General features: G+C 42.4%; 2 protein-coding genes across 2 annotated transcripts in view; both read right to left on the bottom strand.

The window, feature by feature from the left end:
- LOC116848649 (heart- and neural crest derivatives-expressed protein 2-like) overlaps positions 1 to 1,743 on the bottom strand; it is a 5,912-nt gene extending 4,169 nt beyond the window's left edge. Inside the window, exon 1 of the mRNA XM_032824958.1 lies at positions 948 to 1,743. Within this exon, the coding sequence (XP_032680849.1) occupies positions 948 to 1,029 (82 nt within the window). The 5' untranslated portion in view covers positions 1,030 to 1,743. The remainder of the gene's footprint in view (positions 1 to 947) is intronic.
- A 10,068-nt stretch (positions 1,744 to 11,811) lies between these two features.
- Positions 11,812 to 18,662, bottom strand: part of LOC116848622 (O-acyltransferase like protein-like) — a 9,752-nt gene continuing 2,901 nt past the window's right edge. The window contains exons 3-13 of the mRNA XM_032824919.1: positions 17,262 to 17,479; positions 16,946 to 17,166; positions 16,741 to 16,835; positions 16,426 to 16,607; positions 16,146 to 16,318; positions 15,827 to 15,995; positions 15,259 to 15,455; positions 14,725 to 14,857; positions 14,289 to 14,478; positions 14,051 to 14,193; positions 11,812 to 13,802 (exon numbers count right to left, since the gene is read on the bottom strand). Coding sequence (XP_032680810.1) covers positions 13,392 to 13,802; positions 14,051 to 14,193; positions 14,289 to 14,478; positions 14,725 to 14,857; positions 15,259 to 15,455; positions 15,827 to 15,995; positions 16,146 to 16,318; positions 16,426 to 16,607; positions 16,741 to 16,835; positions 16,946 to 17,166; positions 17,262 to 17,479 — 2,132 coding nt within the window. The 3' untranslated portion in view covers positions 11,812 to 13,391. The remainder of the gene's footprint in view (positions 13,803 to 14,050; positions 14,194 to 14,288; positions 14,479 to 14,724; positions 14,858 to 15,258; positions 15,456 to 15,826; positions 15,996 to 16,145; positions 16,319 to 16,425; positions 16,608 to 16,740; positions 16,836 to 16,945; positions 17,167 to 17,261; positions 17,480 to 18,662) is intronic.

Below are 18,662 nucleotides of genomic sequence, written 5' to 3'. Positions count from 1 at the left end.
TATATATATATATATATATATATATATATATATATATATATATATATATATATATGTATATACATGTATATATATGTATATACACACATATTATATATGCACGTACATATTAAATATACATGTGTGTGTGTGTGTGTGTGTGTGTGTGTGTGTGTGTGTGTACATATAGTACACATGCCCCTCTCTCGAGATAATTACGTCTTACACTCTGCGATTCCGCACTTTTCCATCGAACGGCGTACTATTATCACAAGCGGTTTCCTACACTTCTTTCATCATTAGTCGTCTATAACGATCACATTCTGGTGCGAATTAACGAAGGTAGTGATAAGAAAGGCGAAAATAAGGTCAGTCTACCTTATGTGGAAACTGGAAAAGCGAGTTTCACCGTTGCAGGATTTTTCTATCCTCCAACTTATGTAAAATAGATTATTTCTAGTGTCGCACGCGTTATTATACATTAGAAATATCTGAACTCTCAAATATTCGTTACGATCGGGCGGGCAAGACTATGACGATGATATGGTGTAAGAAATTATAACTTCATTTCACGCGACGAAAAAACCTCACGAGACTAAACGACTTATCGTTGATTCGTGCAATTGAAAAAAGTAAGTCTACACTCTTCTAATTTTCACGTCTCGTTCTAAATTGTCGCCAAGTACATTGTGACTGGTAACCTAATATTTTTCTCGAGTTAATGGTAATAATGATTAAAGATTCAAAAAACGGCGATAAAGAAACGACGATTATTAAATTTCGCGTTTTCACGCGCTTGATCTCTGGCGACTCTTCTCTTATTTGTTAATCTAAAAAATGTTATAAAAATTAATCTTTTGATACAATCAAGTCACTTTTGTTGACGGGACTATCGGAAAATTTTCTTTCAACTGATTTGTTGGTCTCGCAACATTTATAATCAGCTTTATCGTTCGTGATATACTCACCGTAAGGAAGCTGAGTGACATAATTGTAGGGTTGATGCCATTGCGGATAGTATTCCGCTTGTGCCTCGTATCCGCCGAGCATGATTACCCCGTCAGGTTCTTCCAACTCGTCACACTCGTTCTGGAGATCACACTTTAACTACGCTTTACCAAGTTCACTCTTCTACTTTGCAACTTGAATTTAATTATTGAATATCTTATTACGAGCCAATTGTATCATACTTGTGTGATATCTTTACATTACGGCTAAAGAATTGTAGAATTAGGTTTCGTATTAGACCTCCCTCTCGTCAGATCTCCTTCTCGCGGAAGCGCGAAGGTCCCTTATATCGCTCGTATCTCGTCTGAGTCTCGCGAAATGGGACTTAATGCTGGTAATTGATCGCTATTAGTCGCGCGCATCGACTGCTGATTATTCAATCGCAGATCAAAGATCTCTGCGACTTCCGCTCGAATCTCGTCTATAGCTGTACGAGGCTTGTCTCTCTCTCGCGGGGTCTCGCGTTTATATACTTAATTATTCTCAATTATATATGTATCTCAGGGCGTTCAGCTTCTTTGCGTCCTTGAATCGTGAGAATTCCAATTGAATTTTTACGCCCGCCCGAATCTAACTCGTCCCCGACGACAGCGCACAAAGTCAAAGTCGCCTCTGTCTCCGTCTCGCGATGTACGATATACGATTTCGGACGTGCAGTCAAAGTGACACTGAGAATTCGGTATGGTACCGATCTATTCCTCGCGTAGTGAGCCGCGAGGCTGCCTCCGCACTTGGTCGGTGGTAGCAGCAACCGCCGCCGCCGCCGCCGCCGCCGCCGCCGCCGCCGCCGCCGCCGCCGCCGTATGAGTGGGTGTACTCGGAGGGGCCTGTATCATGACCCGACCCCGTGCAGGCGGAGTCCAGTCTAGTCTACGCCCCAGAGGGGAACCAGGATTCAATTAGTAAATTGAGGGAGCTTCGTCGACGGCGAAGTGGGGTATGATTTAGGGTATGACGCGCCGCGTCGGTGCTCCCCTCCGACTCGCGATTCACGACGTATCGCCATCATCATGCTCGTCTTTTTGCCAATCGACGCGAACGCTCAGACGCTCCCTACGCGGTGTAATAATATTATTAGCCGCGGCCTCGACGCGGTATCGCGTGGTGAGCTTCACGTAGTGAAGCTACGTAGCGAATTCTCATTATTTGTCCCCCTTTATCGTAAATTCATTCGCGATATCAAAAGAAACAGGAGGAAACGCCGTCGAGTGCTTCTCAACTCAACAATGTAAATTTGTTAAATACATTTGCAATGTTGAAGACAGCTTGATGATAATAACGGTGTGTCGTGTAATGTACATGAGCAAAGCAGTGAGTCTTCAACGAAACGACAGAGAGAGAGAGAGAGAGAGAGAGAGAGAGAGAGAGAGAGAGTAACAACGAAAATATAATATCCGCCGGTAGATGTATCGACCCTTTGAGAAAAAAGCTTCCCCTACCGGTGTTATGCATTCTCTACGGGTTAAAAACGATAGAACAACCGGGAAAATCTTACACTGTCAAAGAGAACGGTAACAGTGGTCCCGCGGGACTTACCCCGCATCCCTGACAACCTGTTCGCATAAATAAATCGACACCTGTTTCCTCTTTGTTTTCCTTTTTATGACTTTCTCCCCAGACAGCTATTATTCAATTGATAGAAATAACATCCGACGCGCATATATATATATTTTTTTTTTTTTTTTACACACACATACATACATAGATTCTCGCGTCAAAACATAATTATTCATGTAGTTATTGGAGAGTACTCTCGTGAATTACAATTTCTTTTTAAATCTCCTTTGTACGATAATGCTAAAACGAAACTTCTTGCGCGACATTCAAAGTTGAATCGACTTGTGACAAGCGAACAAAAAAGAAAATGTAAATGCATTATCCACGATAAAGATGGGTGTCTGGCTCTCTATTCTCGAGAGAAACCAGACGCCACAACGCTGTAATAGCCAAATAATTATTTCTAGTCATCTGCTGTAAATTATATAGATTTGTCAAACATTTACACCGACAAATGATGAATTATAATGCGAAAAAAGAAAGGCAAGAAAGAAATGCAGATGTTTGCCTCGGAATCGGAAGAAAGTTCAATGACAGCGCGAGGTGCGGTTGAAACAGTTGCGTTTAAGCGACGAGCGAGTCCTTGTCTCTCTTTCGTGTGCCGTTGGAAATTATTATCGGCTGATAAAATCTGATTAGTACCACTTACCAAATATTCCCTCTTTTCGGCATTCTTCTGTATTCGATAATACAGCCTCTTCCGTTTCTTTTCTCGGCCTCTAGTGGTAGATATCGGAGAAAAATGATTGGTCGAGTGGCCGGCTGCCTGTCTGCCGGCAAACACCACAGAAACTTCTCCACAAGCTCATTGGGGGGTGGTTCACTGTGTCAAAGGGAAACGCCGCGATTGAAGAAGCACTTATAGGACGAGTAATTTTTTACCTTGGATGCGCCAGAGGCGACCGTGATTAACCACATCTTCCTCCTCGTGAGACACTTCTACCGGACGACAGGAGACGACAATAGTCTCGTTTAAGATTTCACTGGGAATTCTAGATCGCATGTAATTGAACCAAAAATCCTAATACGTATCTTTGGAATTTGAACGGACCACTGGTCTCTACCTTTGGATGACACTTGGAAACCGTCAGAATGCGATTATTATTAGCGCAATCAATCAAGTCGACTGTAACTATAATCGCTGTGTGAACTTTCTCCCTCCTCTCTCTTTCCTTCAGCCAACAAGCAGCCCTTCGACAAAAGCTGGGCGGGCAAGGACCAACCAAAGATCCTGGAGTTCGGTGCGAGATGTGCGCAGGACGCAACGATAAAAGTAGGGAAAGAGCGCCGGTGGCGGCAGCACGGCGAGGTAACGTGTGATAATGAGCTTCTTCCCTTGCGGCTCCTCGCGATATCTATTAAGTAATAATCACGATAGCGGGGAGATGAGAAGAATGCGTGGAGGTCTGGCGTAGGGAAAGATACGCACTTTGTGCGTCCTGTGTGCGTGATCCTTCGATTTCCTCCTAGAACTCCTAGCTCCTTCGCTCGACGTCGTCGTCGGTTTGGTAGCCGTAGCGCGGCAGATCGAAGAGCATTCCGAGATCTCGGGTGCGACGTAATAATTAATCCAGTTTACACGGGTGTTTTATAAAATAAACATTACATAAACGCGGAATGACATGTAAATAAAGTGTATAAAATTTCAAGCCCCGACATATACATCTATCGAACAACGATACGATTTATTAAACGATTTATTAAACTATGTTTTATCCTTATTTGTTATCTTCTGATAAAAATTTAATCGATACGATAATTATGATACGTAGTTGCTACTAATTTCCGGCTAATTTCTCGACGCACGCGCACGCACATGTGTGCGATCTTAAACGATATTCACCCCCGAGTGTCTGCTACTCGACACAGGGGTGTAAAGACGTCAGGCGGGAATATAGCGGTGGCCGCCAGTCGCTTTTGCGATAGTAAGACGCAATCCAGAACATGTTCTAATCGTCTCTAATCATCTCAGGTCCAGACCGCAGGGAGACCCGTTTCGCTTGGCTGTTTGCTTGGCTGTATTCTCTCTTTTGTCGACGAAATCACGCTTAAGGGAGGACTAACGTTAGAAAAGATAGTCTTTTCACAAATTAATAGACTGATTGATAAAAATAATTTATATCTTTGTATTTGATTTGTACTTTTGATAATATATGATGATTCTCTCCATTAAAAAAGAAGATGCATAGGAAAGTGAGAATCATATTCATTGTACTTTACTCAACTTTTGCCTCTTTAACACATTTTTCCGATTTGTACGCAACATATGCTAGAATCCATAGCAACTGCATATATATATATAACGCATCCTATATATTTTTAATAATTTTAAAACGTTCTGTACGCAAGAGATATCGTACTAGTATGTGCAGCATATATATAGTAAGTATATATCGGAAGAGTAGAATGCTGTTTACAGAAGAAGGATACACAAAGGTCGCGTGCCACCCTCGTGACCTAGGGATTTCCGGACCTCGCATTGAACGTCGACACATTCACTAATTATTATTTCCGCCGTTAAGTAGGCCCTTTCTTTCAGAAAAGAGCGGTAGACGTAAACAAGGAGGTAAACTCCGTGGTGTTCTGCGCTTTATCGGTGCACAGCTACCAGAATTTATTTATCTTTCCGTTGCATGACACGTGGTTCTTCTTTCCGTTCATTTCTCCTCGCCGCGTCTTTCTCTTTCTTTCTCGGCCTCGCACCTCGCAGCGTCGAATCACCGAAATTTTCTATATCTCGGAAAAGAAAACGCATTACGAATTAACGTACAGCGAATTTCACAGATTATTTTTAAACATGCTTTTTCTGCCAAAAAGTTCAGAGAAAGACATAGGTACTTATGTATTACTTACAAATCATGCGAATAAGCGGAAATTAAATTTTATCTACAAGTTGTAAATTAATTTACTCGCTTACAATGCGATCACTACGTCTATGTTGGTATCTTGTATTTTTTATAATTTTAGAATTCGTAAAATGTTAACGCATATAAAATCTAAATAAAATTCATGTGTTCACATTTTGTAGTACAATTTAAGAAAAAAGTAACCAATTTTTTTGCGCGGGCGGAAGCGGCTAATAATGAGTCGATAAATATCGGTCGATTTTGACGGAAATTAATTTCACGGCGCTTGTAATTAAGCTCAACACGAACATGACATTTTCCTAAACGAGACGTATAAAAAGGTCGATATATGTTAAAAATTAATCTCTCTACGATCAGGGAAAAAGTTAAACGGCAAATGGCGAGGTTCTGGGCGGAAAAGGGAGACCACGAAGGAGGAAAGAGGCGCGGGTGAGGTGAAGGCGGATGACGAGAGAGAGAGAGAGAGAGAGAGAGAGAGAGAGAGAGAGAGAGAGAGAGAGAGAGAGAGAGAGAGAGAGAGAGAGAGAGAGAGAGAGAGAGAGAGAGAGAGAGAGAGAGAGAGAGAGAGAGAGAGAGAGAGAGAGAGAGAGAGAGAGAGAGAGAGAGAGAGAGAGAGAGAGAGAGAGAGAGAGAGAGAGAGAGAGAGAGAGAGAGAGAGAGAGAGAGAGAGAGAGAGAGAGAGAGAGAGAGAGAGAGAGAGAGAGAGAGAGAGGGAGGGAGAGGGAGAGAAAGAGAGAGAGAGAGAAAACGAGAGGGAACGAGAGGAAGAGAGAAATTCACAGGGGCCATGTGGTGTTTCACGAGATATCAAATCATACTATATGTACGCCATGCCGCCCCCTAAATATAGTTTATTGCGTTACCGAGTATTAATGGAGCTTCTATAGAAACGACAAAAACGGCCGCCGCGAGCTCAACTCTTCCGATACGGAAAACCGAAAATAGTAATCCCCGTTCACAGAGAAAGAGCTTCCGTCACAAGTAAAAGCGAATAAAAGCTGTCTCGCTGCGAAAAGCTACGGAAGCAACGTCAGTTCGTTCATGAAAATGTCCCACGAGAAGAAGACGAGAATCCGCAACAGTCTTTCGAAACGCTCCTCCACCTCCAAGAGATGTAATTAATAACGGGCCGTCTAGTTTACAAGCCTAAATGTGCCATCTGCGAAATCGCGTGGCAAACACGAGCGATATTCTTTCTCGCGTGTGGTCCACCATCAGTCATGCCGTCTGATATCTTGTAACGAAAACCCAGTGTCTAAACAACGATCCTCATCCACCTCTATCTAATACTTTTCCGGCTTTTACTCCGTGAAATGGGAAGGCGTCCCAAAGTATTATAATTAAATGACAACTGCGCGACCGTCCGCGCACGATCGTGCGGACCGCTGTTGGAGCTGTATCCAAAGTCCTGTAACAAGAGATTAACGGGAAGGAAGCAGTTAGGAAGGCGCGCGCGCGCAGCTTTCCGAAGAACATGGGTGGTTGCGTCGATGCAGCGTCCGTTGTAGAACACGCTGTAACAAAACACCTTTTGATAGATTCGTGAATACCATACATTTCCTCAAATTTCGGCAAATGATTTCAATAAATCATGGAACATTTTGAGGAAATGATTCGAGTATCATTTGAAGGGTATTTTTCAATCTTTATGACCTCTTTTCGATATCTATTAAATTAAATAAATTTTCCCTCTAATATATCTTTAAGTATATATCACAGGCGTGAACGTACTTGAGCGAAGAACTTGAGAGACACTGTACAGACTATTGTCTTTTAACGCTACAAATTGATTGTAGCGGGAATATAATTTTTAGGAAAGAAGGCACACATCTGAGAAATTAATGTCTATTGTGCGAATACTACAGAAAAGGGTACAAAGAGAAATCATTTGTTAATATCGTGAGAGTCAATGAAATCTGTTTCCGAGGGAAAACGCAGCAGCGGCGAACTAATTTTATCACGAGCGATCGAGCGGGATCGCAATTTCGATCAAGATGAGTCGGCGTGCGCGATGATTCATCATGGATTCATCATTTCCCCACAACGCGGCGAGCAGATCTTTTCGCGATAGAATTCGTCCAATTTTTACAAGAGCAATTCTCGATCTAACGCTCGATACGAATCAAGCTCTCCGACCCAAAATATCTTCCTTTTACGGGAGCCTACAATTAGCGCCGAAACGGCCCAAAAGTCGACGACCGCTGCTCAAAGCGAACGAGCTGCATCGCGTTTATGGATTCGAATGGCTTTATCGGCTCTTCTTTCCAGGCTGCTACTTGCTGTTTACTCACTTAAAAAGCGACTTCCTCCGTTACCAGGGATACACTGTCAACGATATAAAGTTCGCAAACGTGACAGTAGATCGAATGTAATGACACAAGTCAAGCAACAGTCGTCAAGCAATTGTCTTCGATAATCTTACGGTGACTGCTTGATTGAAATATTATTTAATCGATTTGTATATAATCGCGTTTGTTGTTTTTTTCTTCCTTCTTGACTCTACGATAAATTGGAGATAGATGAAAAGCGCGATCCGCGCGATAACTGTTGATTAATTGGCAATAATAATTGATAATCGATTTGTCGCGTAACGATTATCAATCGCGCCGTTGGGTGTAACAAATCCGACAGAATCAAAGAAGATGAGACGAACTCGACATGGATAAGAAGAAATACCCGGTTACGCCCTCGTTTCGTATTACCCGCTGAGATCGCTATACCGGTGGGCGTCGATCGTTCGGATCCCTTACATGTGTAATTTGATGCCTATTTTTTTATTTTTTTCTCCTTTTCCCTCTCTTCTTTTTTCTTCTTCTTCCAACTGACCACAAACGCAAAGTCTTCCTCGATCGAAGCTCACTTGGTTCTTATTCGTTCGTCTCTGCCGAACACTTGCAAACACCGAAAATATAAGTGGGGAAAAAAGATAACGAAGAAAACACGATCGCTGTCCTCCCGCTGAAGCGAAGAGGAAATGAGGACAATCGTTCGGACGTAGGTAGCCGAAAAGCCTGTCCTCATATGCAACCACTTGAACCTTTTTATAGGCGCCTCTCTTCGTATTTCACGCTCGCACCGAGCGCCGATTTGTCTCCACTTGTTCCTCCGTTCTTGGTCTATTCTCTGTTCTGCCTAAACCAATAATGCCGAAAAGAACCCGAAACTTTGTGCATAAATTTGCGCAGATATGACGGAATCGATGAAATGTCTGCCACAATTTTCTCCAAGTATCTTATAAATCGGATTTAAAGAAACACAAAATGATAAGACGCGGCTAGAGAGAAACTATAATATATATATATATATATATATATATATATAATTACTTAACCGAAGATTATATAGTGCAACTTGAAAAGAAACAAATGCAGTAAACAGTTTTGTGGTGACAAAAATGCACAATAACGCTATGTTACAAGATTTTTTGTCGTGGAGGATCGATAAATCGAATGCGCTGAATACGAACTGAATACAATCACGTCAGATTTCCGAGAAAATCAGAATTGAAAGCCCCAACAAATTTATGGCCGATTTTGGCCATTTTCACAAATTCGTAACGCCTAAATCAGACGTGTCAGCAACTTCGAAGTGGTTTGAAATGTTCGTCTTTATTTTAAAAAGTCGGAAACTTGAACTTTGTAGAAGAAGTTACCCTCACAGAGGAATGAACAAATTTATACACTAAAATAACAAAATTATGTTTCAACAAATTTCTGGGTATTCCGAATCTGGGTGACCACGAAATGGTCCTTCTGTTAAGGTTCATTGTACTTGTTTATAACAAAAATATCATCAAAATTTCATTCTGAAAGATACACGACTTTTCTATTTAGACTAGTTAGGTTATTGTTTTTGCAATTTCAATTCCTTCCAGGAGAGTATGTGTGACATGAATAAATGGATAAATAGGACATTTTCTTCTATGATCGTTATTATTTCCTGTCTTCCTGTGTAACAGGAAGTCACGCGGAAATTCATTGGGTATGACATATAATTTTGCTATTTTGTTGTATTTTGTGATCCACGGAAATCCTAATCTAATTGTTAGACCGACTTCTACGAAGTTTGCACTTAAAGTTTCCGACTTTTTAAAATAAAGACGGAGGTTCAGGCCCTTTGTTTACGCGTTACGAATTTATAAAAATGATCAAAAACGCATTTTTGGGGACGTGACGGACAATTTTTGTAGTCACGTTCGTATTCAGCGCACCCGGCTTACTAAAGAACAAGCCTTTATGACAAAAGTGTAAGAAATTGGTTAAAATTTGTAACACGGTGTAATCTATAAGGACTCGACATATCCTGTTTATAAAACTAGTCGCACCGTACGCTCCGTACGCGCAAAATAAGCATACAAAGAGCGGTTGTTTACTTCTCGACGTATTTCGACAGGAAATGTTGGTGTGTAGCGCGATCGCTAAAAACACACAGCTGTCATTTGCAAAATAATAACGATTGTCGAGGAAAATCAAGGCGTCCTTTCGCGAGAAATCGCTTATAGGAATGCTCGCGAGGTCTTAAACGGAAGAATTCCTCCATGTGTGCGCCAGATATCCTTCGCTAGGATGCAGCCTTATTGTATATTGTGCCGCGTGTAGCAAGGACAAGCAGGAACGAAGCACGACGGCAACGTCGTCGACTCTATTGTCGCCAGGCCTCCAGTTACATTTTATTGCAGGGCGCGATACCGTGCGCGACGCGTGTTAGTCAAAGAACATCCTTCGGCACTCTCTTGCCGCCCTCTCGCAACATCGAATGTCATCGGAACACCGGAATCAGGCTCCAAGGAGGTCGGCGCCAAGTCGGCGAACCTAAATTTTATCCTGGACGATACAGGGGATCGTATAGGTTCCGACTGCTTTCTCTCTTTCGGCTTCGTATTTTGTCGAAATTGGAGAACGCGTCGCGGAAGAGCAAGTCGCGTCACTTCCGTTCTCATTCCCTCGAAATTACGCAACTTTTCGTCTATTTGAATATACGACGTCCTCAAACTGAGAGAGAGAGAGTACTTTGAAACCAGACAGATACGACGGACTTTACTAACGAATACAATAGTTTTGCTTTTATAATATTTTCGAACTTTTTAACTCTGCGCAATTTGGCCGAACTGGTTTATCCTAAAGACTCGCTTTATTCCAATTGGGCGCAATTGCGATAAATCAAGCGATGTACTCATTTGATATCCTATCCGTTGCGAGAATACAATGCCTCCCTGTCGATTCATTTATGCATCTTCATTGTGCATACTAATAGCGCGTGAAAAAGAAAATAGAAAAAGATCGCACGAGAGAGAGAGAGAGAGAGAGAGAGAGAGAGAGAGAGAGAGGGAGAGAGGGAAGGAAAGCGTGGGGAAAAATAGACAATTATCATCCCCCTGCCAGCAGTCGGGAGTTGCGTTTTCATTGCAGCAAAATGACGGGCACGCAGATGTCGACCACACGTCGACATTCGCCCCAAGGATGACAATTCGGCGGATGAAATCGACTCTCTGTGTACGCACCGCAGGGTGCCACCGGAACGACGCATTTTCCTATCGTGCCCCGTTTGGCAAACTCCAGCCCTCCCTCAATTTACGTAACGACGCGGTAAGCCGCCGATTCTTCCGCGATTACATGGGATGCATTTGGATTGGATACGTTCGTGCGCGCGAGCGATTATGATCAACCCTTTAGCAGGAGAGTACCTTCGATGTACGAGTGAAAAGAATCGACTATCTTAGGACAATATAGAGCTGTTTTACTTAATTAATTGAAAGACTTACTTTTCAAGAGATTTTAACGTTACAATTTAACGTTACAATACATTTCTAAACATACGTTAGTTTATTCGGTTCACCTACCGTATAATCAGATAAACGATTGGTTGATCCTTTGCTTTCTAATGCGAACATAATTCGATTTGTTACTAAATCAACGCAAAAGAAGCTTTGGCGCGCGTCGAGGGTTAGGTTCTTTGAAAAGCAGCTCTTCTCTTTCCCATGACGGCGAGCGTGTCCCCAGGGTGCCGCACGAGCACGCGTCGCAACTACACTTGCGTCAACCCTTGGTTCATTAATGATGTCACTAAATTCCCACATACACAATAGCTCGCCTCTATTCTCACTCTGTTTCTACCGGTCGATTTTCAAATTCTCGACAACCTTCTTCTATTTGCTGCAAGTGAACAAAAAACAAATTTGGTCACGTCTTGTTAGTCAGATCGCGGTATCGATTACCTCTATGGATCAGGACAGACAACGCATTGTTTTTTCGGCTCGCTTTTAGGCCGTTAAGCCGTACTCGAATCTGTTCTCGGTTCGTTTCTTCCTCAAAGGGATACAATGCGTGTATCCGCGTTGCGCGTGTGTGAAAGAGTGGAAATGTGAGAGGTGGAGATGACCTAAATAAACAACTAAAACGAATTATTGGCGATGGACTTTATTTCAAAATTGTTTGACTGATTCTCCAAGTTGACACGAAAAACGGTGAACTGTGAAGAAACCATAAAATCTCATCGTCATCGTATTTGTTTGTTCTTATTCTCTTATTCACTAATAACTAAGCAGTTGATCTTCTTATGATTTTTAAGTGAGCAACGTAGGCGCTAAATCGCAATTACGTCTAGTTACCAAAGCGGCTCGATAGTAAATGTAAAACACTTGAAAAAGTCAGAAGCTAAAAATTCAAATTACGTTTTGATCAGTTACAATTTCCAAAACGAGCAATTAAAGTTAAAGGAAGATATATATATGTATATATATAGATATATATATATATATATATATATATATATATATGAATATATATATACTATATACTATATATATATATATATATATATATATATATATACATATACATATATACATATACATATATACATATACATATATACATATAGAGGGAGAAAAAGAGAGATTTCAGCATACATTGAGAAATTTCCAAATATATGTTTGATCAATGATCTCTCTTTCTTATCGCGAAAGAGAGGTAAATTTTTTTCCTGAACACACGCTTCCGACTTCCTCAATCGATAATACTGCAATTCGAACCGATAAATCGGCGATTGTACATACTCAAGTTATACGTCTCTTTGTGTAAACTTTCTATCATACGTATACAACCTAATTGACAATAACGCACAATACAGGTCGCTCTACTGATTTCACTAACCATGCTACTTTTATCTAAGAGAAACAAAAGAGGTGTAAAAAATACAAGATAAAAAAGTATAAATCTAGATCTCGTAGGGAATGTCCGAATTGTGTGTGTGTGTGTGTGTGTGTTCTATTTCGCGGTCTAACATCGCGAGCACGCCGTTGTTGCTCAGCGACTACAATGTCATCGAGTATAGCCATGTCAATATTTAATGTTCGGGTACCGGGGCTTTTCTCCTTCTTCCCCCTCCCCAGGTAACACCACGTGATTAATTAGATTGTTCGAAAAACAAAGAGCCAAATTGCGACATCAATTACCAAGAGTCGAGAGATTGAGAGAGAATGCGATAGATGAATATTATCCGGCTTTTTTCACCCGCGATTTTTTTTCAACACCGGGATATATAAATTGTCTGGCTTACTACTGACAGCGCTAATGTCAAGCTTAGGAACACGCTGTCTATCATTAATTAGAGTCTACCATCACAATGTTAATTCTCGGTCTGCGAACATCTTCGCGACTATGCTACGCGTACATATGTGTATGTACATGTCAATACTCGTATATTTCGTTTTGGACTTGCAATCGACTCGTTCCGAATTAATCCTCTCGACACGGAGTGTATGACGTAGTATCGTACCGATTGACCCGTCCGTTAGGTACGAGTTAATATGGAATGAGATTAAACAGCTCTCTCCAAAATTCACCAACGTTGGAAACACTTGGACGTTTACGTTAAAAAAATATTAATATCAATTTCACACCATCGGTTCTGGTATAGTACAACCAACCGTTAAATTCTAATCCTATCCCAAACGATCGTTTGCCGAGGAAATCGCAAAAATTAAGCTAAATATCCATTATCAGGGCTTACAGTCTTCCACGTGTTCTTATGCGAACTGATGGCGTAAATTTCATCGGGATTCCTTTCTGTCTCCCCCCCGTGGACGTTGACGTTGTCGTGTTCAGTGTCGTTTTGGCGATTTTCTTTAGTGCATTTGTCCTGTGCATTTTCTGTAACGCTGTAATTGACGAATGTGTTACTCTTGTCGTCCGCGATCGTCACCTTCTCCCTCGATCGATAAGTGTCGTCGTTTCGAGGCTCCACAGAACCGTAATGCTTCGCGTGCTGCCACGGCTTCGGTTTACGCCCAGAGAAAAATCCATCAAGGGTCATAAAGGGCATCTCAAAGCAGAGGGTCCACACCGTGGATAGCATCATTGTGAAAACCAAATTAGCGAAGAAGGCGCGTATCTGACATAGATGAACAAAACTCATTATTCCGTTGCATTGATCGAGTATCTTAGAGATAACTTAGAGAGACTGTATGTACATAATAAACAAAGTAGTACTGATTATTAACAGATATTGCTGATCATCTCAGCAATAAATTTCTATTCTCATCTCGTGTATGATGTTGACTATCCGGCGATATTAGCCGGATTTTTTCACTCGCGATTATCTCTCTGCTATGCTCGAATGTTCCCGCCCTTCGTACTTACCACGTTCATTGGTGTAAGATCGCCCACGGTTCGAACGGTTCCGATATCAACTATCAGAAACACATAATGAGAGAGATAAGCGCAGTAAGTCAATTTGCGGAACGGCACCCATCCGTGCCAAGAAAGGATGTGATTCACGGGACCTTGGGAAAAACAAATAATTTTATAGCGTTTGGGAGATCGTCGTCTGATTTTATTGTATCGTATACAATGTTCGTACTTGGCGCGCGACGATTACCTGCGTATCCGTGCACGCAGCAGAAAATTATCCAGGAGATAGCCAGCGCGAAGATCTGTCGGTGGAAACCGGCGTAGAAACTCGCTTCTAATTTATCGTATACGTGAGTGTCCATGTACATATTACGGGGTCCAAAAATGACCAAGAATCCCGCCGTGACCGCTGCGAACCAACCACAAGCTACGTGCCACTGTGCGCGCGTGACAATGTTGTAGCGTACGATTTATTTTTATTTCTATAATGTCTTCTTACAGGGGAGAGAGAGGGAAAGGGAAAAATTTGTCGAATAAAAAAATTGCAGAGCAGAGAAGGAGCGGATTCATGGTGAAGATGGTGAAGATTTGTTCGAGAACTTTCAGGACATTGCGATGTGTCATACGAATTAGAAATAAAAATACTAAAAATAATAAGATAAATAGTTTGGACAAATACTTACGGCGCGCAAATTGACACTATGATTCTGCGTCTTGTGCAACAAATAACCGAGACCTAGCCCGATGACGTAAGGACCGAATCTATTGTAGACCCTCGTGTAAATTTGCAAGTAAACGTTGGTCATGTTCTCCCCTCTATGAAACACAAGTCAAGAATTGATCAGAAATGTTGCGCCACATTTTACTACAATTTAAAATATTAATTAAGTAAAGTCGCGCGAGAAAATTTTCATTTGGTTGTTTGGTGCAAAACTGATGCATAAAAACAAAAGACTAGTATGATATGTACAAAGATTATAGAACTTTACGAGAAACTTTTCCGTAAATACAATAATGTAGTAAAAAATTAAAAAAGCAAGATAAAAATAAAAGAAAACGCGACAGAGAGGAAAGCGCTAAATAAATGAAACCCCTTCGAGTTAAACCAACTTAAATTAAATGAAAAGTGTAAGTAATATCGAAGGTGAAGGGAAGAAAGCTGAATCGAAATAACAAGCGTAAAAATATGGTAGAAATACTCGATGTCTTGTACTCACTGCTTGTAGTAGAGCATTGTGCCCGTTAGACTGTAAATGTAAGTCACAGCAAAGGGTAATAATACCGATAGAAACAAGCCAAAACCGAGAACAATGGCGAAAACGAGCTTCCTGAGTTTGAGCATAGGATACAGAATAAGCGGCGACAACCAGAGAAGCTGCATATCGGTTGACAGGTACCAAGATTGTGACATGCACTAGAAGAGCAAACGTAAGAAAAGGATTGTATTCTCGTAGGGTAAAAGAGTGAGATGAATGAATATATCCCAAGTGTCGCAGGGATCGCAAAGTAGCATAAGTTCGCGCAAAGTTGTTATATCGCAATATTGTTCTAGGAAAAATCAAATGTAATAAATCAATAAAAGGATGTAACAATATTTTTTCAAAGCGAAAGTCCTTTTTTACATTCGTCGTTTTTTACGCATGAGAAAAAAAAGAAAAAAAATAAGAGGAGAAATGCATGAGACACGATTGTTATTCACTTTTCAAGACGAAGAATTTCACGTCGGCACGACGTAATTAATAGAGCGAAAGATGTGATAAAAATTTTCAATCGGTCAAAACTTACCATGCTGTCCACGTTGACGTAGTTGTTAACATAGAGTAGGTTTGTCCACCAATTCTCGCGGCAGGAGTTTTTATTGACGCTAACCCAAGTGTTCCAGTGCGGACCCGTGCCAAATTTATCGAACACAGTGGCATAGAAACCGATCATCATCGCATAAGCCGGCGTCAGTCTGGTGAAATACGAGACTATTAATACGAGACTACACTTTCGGAAAAATGAGGAGTAAATGTTTCCAATACAATGCTGGATACATAGCTGGATCGTGAGGAAAGGAGAGATCGAAATTTCTGTGACAGACAGACAAACTTGGCGGACATACCTGACGTAACGATGCACATAAAGACCAATCGCATTGAAGCGCCAGTCGGTGTCTCCTCCTCGCTCCTTCCTCGACAGCTCGGTGTATGCGAGCAGGATGCCGCTCAGTAAGAAAAAAGTGTCGGTGACGATGTTCGCATTAAGTACCAGCATGTTGCTCCAGTCATAATGCATCTTTTCGAGAGAGAAAGAGAGATTTTATTGGCAGCTGCGCTATTCGAGAGTAACGCGCGCGCGCGCGCGCATTCGAATGAAACGAGGAAAAATGCGCGGACACTCACGCGCGGCACCTGTGTGAGATCCATTTTGACGCCGACTACCTCCATGTAGTACGTGTGACCGTAAATGATCCAGCATATACTGAGAAAGCGCAAACCGTCCAGACAACCGATCGAATTTTGGCGTCTGTCGGTTTGAAGCAGAATTTTTCCATTTGTGTGCAGGGAGAACGACGTGAAGAGAGCTACGGCGAGAAATCGCGTCGTTTATCGCGCGTTTCGATACCTCCGACATGAAATAGTGCTTTATTGAATCTGGACGATGTGTGTGTGTAAACAAACTGATTTCTAGATAACGAATTTCACAATTGTTCGTACCTTTTCGGTCCGATCCCGTGACGAGACGGCGTTCTACAGCGACGTCGTATCCTGTGCTGGCTATAATGATCAATGCGAACAGTACAAGAATCGATCTAGAATTGTCGAACGTCATTGTCATTGAGTGAGTGAAGGAGCGCACGAGCTGCGGGGAAGAAGCCGCGGGCAAAAAGTATCCGCGAAGGTAAGCCGATGTAACACTTACATGTAACACCAGTCGGCGATGGTCCAGGTAGCGCGTGCGGTCTCCGCCGTGTGACAGGCGCCCTCGAAAACGTTAACCATCATGTCTACGCGCCCTTGGACGTTGAGTGGGTCGAGCACGACTGCCAGAGAATTCTGCACCTCGGTACGGTTGCAAGTCGACGGCACACACCACATCCATTCGTAAGACAACGTAATGCCTGATCTCCATTTCGTCGAATTCTACGCTCGCGCCAAAGATCCAAACGGGAACGATTGACTGATATAATTTAATTAACTAATATAAAATGGAATTATCGAGTTATCGATAAACTCACCGAAGCGATCGCGACGTTGACGAGCAGATCTGCCAGGTCCAACTCGCGGGGCTTGCTGTCGTTGTTCGCTGCGACCACAAATTGCACGGACGCTCGGCAAGCTTGCCCGACGAATCCGCGATCACCGCTGTTCACCCGCAAACATTCGTCGTAATTGCCCAGCTGCTTGTGATTACCGGTGATCAAGCCAACCGGTATTTTAACCGAAGCGTCGTACACTAAAACAGAGAAGAGAGTCTTTTTCCGTTCGAGTCTCCGAGAAAGACGGAATTCGCACGAAACATGCGCTGATCCCTGCCGTTATTTTCCCCACCATGTGAAATCGGTGCGTTTTACGCGTGTGCGTGGAATGTGCGTTAAAGATCTTGTTTCTTAACGCGTCGAGAATGGGGTAAACGATGAGAATACTCTCTCGCCTGCTTGCCTGCGGCATTTCACCTTGGAAAGGAAAGGTTGTTACCACCAATCTACTATCGACGCGTCTTATTGTGGCGTTTTTCCGGCTATTACGACACACTTGGCATTCCGACTTTGACATTTGCAACTTAATTGTGCGCCCTCGCTACTCGTTTATTATAATAAACACTCTGAAACCGCCGGTTGAACGCAGATGTAGTTGAGGTGTTTGTTCTTCTCGCGATCCGTCTGCATCGGTCGGCATCGTTTTTTTTTTCGCATTTACAGCTCCGCCGTTTATACAATATATATCACATTTTTGCAAAATCTATCGCACAGTAGTATGAACCCGAACTGTCATTATTCGAGCCTTGTGGCCGACGTTCTGTTACCTGCAGCTCCCTTTGAGCTCTATTTGAGCTGCATCGATCGCACTGTGACATTGAGAGAATCCGGCGTGTCAATGCGTCACCACGAGTGCATTAGGGCTATCGCACACACAAATTGACATAACTGCATATGCATAGCATAAGACCGTGTATGTACCAATGAGCATCGAGGCGATTAAGTCGCCATATTGGTGTTCGATGCTTAATATTCGATGCTCATTGGTCCATACGATCTTATGCTATGCATATGCAGTTATGTCAATTTGTGTGCGATAGCCCTTAGCCGCAGAGCGCACCTCAGCACGAAAGATCTTAGCGCGAGGAGACAGCGTGAAGAGTATGTCGCGTTTGAAACCGCGACTTCCGTTATCGCGACATTTCCACAATGGATGATATGTAAAGCGGCTCGGCCAAAAAGTCAAACAGCCCGCTGCGGGCCGGCCGGGTTCGATTGAACGATCCGCAGGCCAGACAGACCAGGGAAAGACCGATCGATCGGAGGCAGGCCCTGATGTACAAGGACGGTCGTCGGCCTCGTGGATGCATCTCGCTGACCCAGTTTGGTCTCTCTCTCTCTCTCTCTCTCTCTCTCTCTCTCTCTCTCTCTCTCTCTCTC

The sequence above is a fragment of the Odontomachus brunneus genome, unplaced genomic scaffold (genome assembly GCF_010583005.1).
Source record: "Odontomachus brunneus isolate Ranch 3 - 2012 unplaced genomic scaffold, Obru_v1 Obru_scaffold_097, whole genome shotgun sequence".
In the NCBI taxonomy this organism is placed as follows: domain Eukaryota; kingdom Metazoa; phylum Arthropoda; class Insecta; order Hymenoptera; family Formicidae; genus Odontomachus; species Odontomachus brunneus.
Note: the sequence above shows the minus strand (reverse complement) of the source record. Positions and strands in the feature narration are given on the sequence as shown.